General features: G+C 35.2%; 1 protein-coding gene across 1 annotated transcript; it reads left to right on the top strand.

Annotated features, from left to right (window-relative positions):
• The first annotated feature begins 4,083 nt into the window (after nt 1-4,083).
• On the top strand, nt 4,084-6,135 carry LOC109243363. The gene is made up of 4 exons (XM_019410286.1): nt 4,084-4,506; nt 4,645-4,957; nt 5,048-5,115; nt 5,770-6,135. The coding sequence occupies exons 1-4, from the start codon at nt 4,084-4,086 to the stop codon at nt 6,133-6,135; spliced, it is 1,170 nt and encodes a 389-aa protein (XP_019265831.1).
• Nucleotides 6,136-6,445: the final 310 nt, after the last annotated feature.

Raw genomic sequence — 6,445 nt, 5'->3', positions numbered from 1 at the left:
ACGTTGATAATGCGGATTCCATGGAAGAAAAGGCAAGAGGCCAAGATGCACTTATGCAATCAGAAGAGAGCAATCTACAACCCGTCACTACGTAGGTAAATTTAATTACTTCAAACAATATTACTCCTAAAACTCACAAAAATACTTCTTTGAAGCCGAAGAAGAAGGCTTTTTAGAAAAATTATGGTAGACCTCCCAAGAAGAATAATAGTGCAAACAATGAATCACAAAATCAAAAAGTTCAAATTGCAAAACCATGCTTTGTCTGTGGCAAGAGAGGAAATATTGCTCGATTTTATAAATTTCAAAAACGTGGTCCTACATCGCAGGAAAACGTTACCGAAGAGCCACTTGTGGCGGTGATAACAGACATTAACATGGTAGAAAATGTTGACGGATGGTGGGCTGATTCTGGAGCAAACCGTCATGTTTGCTATGATAGAGATTGGTTTAAAGTATATACTCCATTTGAGGAGCCCAAAACCAACATGCTTGGTGATTCTCACACAACCAGGTACTTGGAAAGGGAAAGGTCGAGTTGAAGTTTCCTACAGGAAGAGTATTAGCATTGAAAGACGTACTTTATACTCCTTCAATGAGAGAAAATTTGATTTCTAATTTTCTTTTTAACTAGGCAGGATTCAAACAAATTATTGAAAGTGATCAATTTTTAATAGTGAAAAAGGATACTTTTGTGGGTAAGGGGTATGCATGTGATGGGATGTTCAAGTTGAATGTTGAGATGAATAAAACTTCTTCTAGTTCTGTTTATATGTTTTCTTCAACTAATTTTTGGCATGCTCGTTTGTGTCATATTAATAATAGTTATGTGGGAATCATGAGTAGTTTAGGATCAATACCAATGATTAAAAAGAATTTTGAAAAATGTGAGGCTTGTAGTAAAGCTAAAATAACTAAAAGACCTCATTTCCATGTTGAAAGAAAAACTGAATTGTTAGAATTAGTTCACACTGATATTTGTGAAATTGGAGAAATTTTAACTCGTGGAGGAAATAAATAGTTTATCAATTTTATTGATTATTTCTCTAAGTACACATATGTTTACTTGATAAAAATATAAGTAATGCGTTTGAAAATTTTAAAAATTATCTCCATGAGGTTGAAAAACAAAAAGAATTAGAAGTGATAGAGGCCGTGAATATGAGTCTAATGAATTTAACTCTTTCGTGACATCATTGAGAATAATTCATGAAACTACTCCACCTTATTCTCCTGCATCAAATGGTGTGGCTGAAAGAAAAAATAGAACTTTGGTAGAGTTAACTAATGCCATGCTTATTGAGTCAAATGCACCTTTAAATTTGTGGGGTGAAGCTATTTTGACTGCATGTTATGTGTTGAATATGGTGCCTCATAAGAAAACAAAATTGATACCATTTGATTTGTGAAAAAATCACAAGCCAAATTTGGGTTATCTTAGAGTTTGGGGTTGTTTAGCCTATGTTAGGCTAACAGATCCTAAAATTATAAAATTGGGTAAAAAAGTTATCACTTGTGTTTTTCTTGGTTATGGTTCTAATAGTACAGCCTAGAGATTTTTAAATCTTGAAGAGAATATAATTATAGAATTAGGTGATGCTATTTTTCATGAAAATAAATTCCCATTTGAGTCTAAAAATAGTGGAGGTCAGAGAGATAAAGATAAATTTTTGTGTATGCTTAGTTCTTCTACTTCTATTTTGCAAAATGAAAATGATGCTTTTCAGTTAAGAAGAAGTAAAAGAGATAGAATAGAAAAAGATTTTAGTACCAATTTTTATGTTTTTAATATTGAAAATGACCCTCTTGCTTTACAAGAAGCTTTATTGTCACCTGATGCTATTTTTTGGAAAGAGGCTGTAAATGATGAAATGGAGTAACTAATTTCTAATAAAACTTGGAAGTTGGTTGATTTACCACCAGGATGTAAAACAATTGGGTGCAAATGGGTCCTAAGAAAAAAGTTAAAACCGGATGAATTTGTTGATAAGTATAAAGCTAGGTTAGTTGCTAAAGGTTTTAAGCAACTAGAAGGCTTAGAATTTTTTGATACTTTTTCTCCGGTAACTATTACATCCATTAGACTTTTAAATGTTATTGCTGCAATTTTTGATTTTCATATTCATCAAATGGATGTAAAAACTGCTTTTCTAAATGGGGACCTAAATGAAGAAATTTATATGGATCAACCTGGGGGTTTAATAGAAGCATGCCAAGAAAGTGTGTAAACTTACTAAATCCCTATATGGCTTGAAACAGGCACCTAAGCAATGACATGAAAAGTTTGATTCCTGCATGATTGAAAATGGTTTAAAATCAAATGAGTGTGATAAGTGCTTCTATCATAAGTCTTGAAATAATTCACATGTAATTGTTTGCCTCTATATTGATGATTTATTAATATTTAGCTCTAACATGAATGTTATTGGAGAAACTAAAAGCATGCTTAGTAGCCATGTTGACATGAAAGATTTGGGTGAGAAAAATTTCATTCTTGGAATGAAGATTACTAGAACATGTGATGGAATTTTCCTTGACCAGTTACATTATGTTGAGAAAATTTTGAAAAAAATATGATTTTATTAATTGCAAGCATGTTGTAACCCCTTTTGATTCAAGTGTTCACTTATTTCCTGTACGAAGTGACAATGATATGATAAATCAAAAGGAATATGCTAGCTTAACTGGAAGCTTGAGTTATGTGACTGATTGTACTCGGCCTGATATTGCATACGCAGTAGGAGTACTTAGCAGGTTTACAAGCAAGACAGGTAATGAATATTGCATGCCATAACAAGAGTTATGAAGTATTTACTTGGTACAAAAACCTATGGCTTATTTTATAAAAAATATCCTGCTGTACGAAAGGCTTTCTGATGCAGATTGGATCACTTTATATGGTGATTCTTGTTCTACTATAGGTTATAATTTTACTTTGGGAGGTGGTGATATTTGTTGGAAATCGAAAAAACAAACAATAATTGCTAACTCTGCCATGGAGGCTGAGCTAATTGCTTTAGCTTCAACTAGTGAGGAAGTGAATTGGTTGAGAGATTTATTATTTCAAATTCCTTTTTGAAAAACCAATTCCTCCTATTTTAATTAATTGTGATAGCACCGCTGCAATTAGTAGAGTACAAAACCATTATTACAACGATAAATTCGGACTTATAAGGAGAAAACACAATACTATGAGATCATATTTGACAAGTGGTACGATTAATATTGATTATGTTAAATCTTGTGATAATCTTGCAGATCCATTGACTCAGGCCTTAGCAAGAGAAAGGGTCTAGAGCACATCGAGCGAGATGAGATTGAAGCCCGTAAGATCATAAGTCATATATGAGGAAACCTAACCTGGAGACTAGAGATCCTATAACCAGGTTCAATGGGAAGAACGAATCATATGATGGCTTGGTTTGAAATGCACTATTTTTATTATTGTTCCATCCATCAAAGTATTTATACACCCGTGTAAACCCTAGCTTAGATATACTTTGATCAAACCAAATCACTCTCTTTATTCTACTGCAAACAAGCATTGTAGTTCACTAAGATCTGCTGTGTAACAAGTCAGGGATAGAAAGAGAGCACACAACTGGTGAGGCATTGTATCAAAAATGAGTGCTAGAGAAACTGAGCGATATACACCACATCTATACTCGGAAGAAACTAATTTACTGAAGAGAACTCCCTTGCAACCCAAGGGGACTAGATTAGGATTCACATTGAATCCGAACCAGTATAAAAATTCCGGTGTTTTTAATTCCTGCAATTATTCTCTGCATTTTACTTTTCGTTACCATATCTGCTATATTATCATATTCAGTCGACTACTTAAGTTTTAAGTCAACTTATAAGTAATTAATTTGAAGGATTTACAATTCACCCCCCCCCCCCCCTCCTCTTGTACTTTCAATTGGTATCAGAGCTTGGCTTTCATTTTACCTTTTGCTTAACAGCTTGTGAGAAAAGATCATGGCAAATCAAGTTATCATAGGAGCCCTCTTTCGGGAAGGAACTTCACAAGTTAGACCTCCTTACTTCAATGGACAACATTTCTCTCACTGGAAAGTACGAATGGAAATCTTTGCTAAAGCATACGATGTCAAAGTCTGGAGAGTCATTAAAAAGGGAAACTATCCCCTACCTGCTAGCACTCCACCACTTGCTGATCCTGATGATATAGATTCATACTCAAAGGAGCAACTGGAAGTGGTGCAAGTGAATAACAAGGCAAGGAATCTGCTTCACAATGCTATAAGTGGTGAGGAATACGAGAAAATATCGAGTTGTGATACAGCCAAAGAGATGTGGGATAAACTTGAGGTCACCTATGAGGGAACCAGCAAAGTAAAGGAAACTCACATCAACATGCTAGTTCATGACTACGAACTCTTCTCAATGAAAGAAGGAGAATCTATTGAAGAAATGTTTGCCAGGTTTAGTAAGATAATTAGTGGCTTAAAGGCATTTGGCAAGCCCTACACCAATGGTGATCAAGTCAGAAAAATTCTCAGAAGTCTGCCAACCACTTGGCAGACCAAAGTAGTCACTTTGGAATCTCAAGACCTAAATAAATTGTCCTATGATGAAATGCGAGGAGAACTCATTGCTTTCGAAAGGACACATTTAAAAAAGACAAATCAAGAGGAGAAAAAGAAAATAGTTGCATTCAAAACCTCTACTGAAATGGCTGAAAATGAAATTGATGATCCTGAAGCTCTACAAGAAGAGATTGTTATGATGTCTAGAAATATGGATGGATTGATGAGGAGATACAGAAATACAAAGAAAGGAAGATTCCCACCAAGACGATCTAGGCAATACAATGAACAGGATAAGAACGATGGAAAATGCTACGAATGTGGAAAATTTGGGCACATTCAAGCTGAATTCCCAGAACTGAAAAGAAAGATCTCTAGAGGCTTCAACAATAACAAATCCTTCGGAAGTTGGAGCGATGAGGATGACTCAGACCACAAAGAAATAGCAAATCTTTGTTTCATGATAATTCTGGAAAATAAAATAAACAAAATCTCAGGATGCTGGACAGATAAAGATGATTCAGATGACGAGAACTGCTTCATGGCACGGGGTGAAAGTAGTGAGGTAAGATCTTATGACTGCGAAAGATGTAATGAATTGCAGGATATTCTTGATTCAACCTTAAAAGAGTCTCAAAAAATGATGAATGAACTTAAGAGACTCACTAGGGAGGTTAAAGACTGGAAACTCAAACATAAAGTATGTGAAATCGAAAAAGAAGTACTTCAAGAAGAGTTTGAGGAGTTGCAACTGCAGCTTAACAGCTTGCGCAAATCCACCAGTCATAGTTCTGTTAGGTCAAACCAGACGACTTAAAAGTCAACTGGAAAAGAACCAATCAGAACCAAGTCAACCAGTCGGTCGAACCAGATGACTTACAAGTCAACTGGGACAGAACCAGCTAAATCTAAGTCGGCTAGTTCTAACACCTATGAAAGACCTATAAACAGGTCTGGAGCTAAATGTCATTACTGTAATAAAAGTGGGCATAAATATTCTGGTTGTCACTTTCGTAAATCAAATGTATCAGTTGGGTTTGGAAACAAAAAAATTCTGAACCTAGTAACACTAACCCACCAGGACCCAGGCAAGCTTGGGTACCTAAAAGAAAGTGATCAGCTTGTCTTGCAGGAACACCACAGAGTAAGCCGCAAAGGAAAATGGTATCTAGATAGTGCGTGTTCCAGTCATATGATAGGTGACAAAAACCTGTTCAAGGAAGTTACAAAGATCGATGGAGGAAGTGTAAAATTCGGAGACGATTCAAGGAGCAAAATAGTTGGCACTGGAACAATTCCTTTCAATAACAACTGTGACATTACTGAAGTATATCTCGTTGGTGGCCTAAACTGCAATCTCTTGAGCATAAGTCAACTCTACGACTCAGGATATGAGGTAAAGTTTAAAAGAATAGGGTGTGATATTGAAGACGAATCAGGTAAGATAATTCTTCTTGGAAAAAGGTATGGAAATGTTTATATACTTGATGGATTTGAAAAGATAGATAGCCACATTTGCTTATCCTCTATGTCTGATGATCCATGGTTATGGCATAGAAGACTTAGCCATGCTAGCATGCATTGATTGAAAAACTGTCCAAACATGATTTAGTTATTGGTTTGCCTAAACTGAATTTCTCTAGAACTCATATTTGTGATGCATGTCAAAAGGGTAAGCAAACCAGAAATTCTTTCAAAAATAAAGATATAGTATCTACTTCAAAACCTTTGCAATTACTTCATATGGATTTATTTGGGCCTACTAGAACTGCCAGCATAGGAGGTAAGAGGTATGCTTTTGTTATTGTTGATGACTTTTCACATTTTACCTGGGTAATCTTCTTGTCTCATAAGGATGAAGCCTTAAGAAATTTTGAAGTTTTCTGCAAAAAGGC

This window comes from Nicotiana attenuata, unplaced genomic scaffold (assembly GCF_001879085.1).
Source record: "Nicotiana attenuata strain UT unplaced genomic scaffold, NIATTr2, whole genome shotgun sequence".
Lineage (NCBI taxonomy): Eukaryota > Viridiplantae > Streptophyta > Magnoliopsida > Solanales > Solanaceae > Nicotiana > Nicotiana attenuata.
The sequence above is the reverse complement of the archived record's forward strand: the minus strand, read 5'-3'. Positions and strand labels throughout refer to the sequence as shown.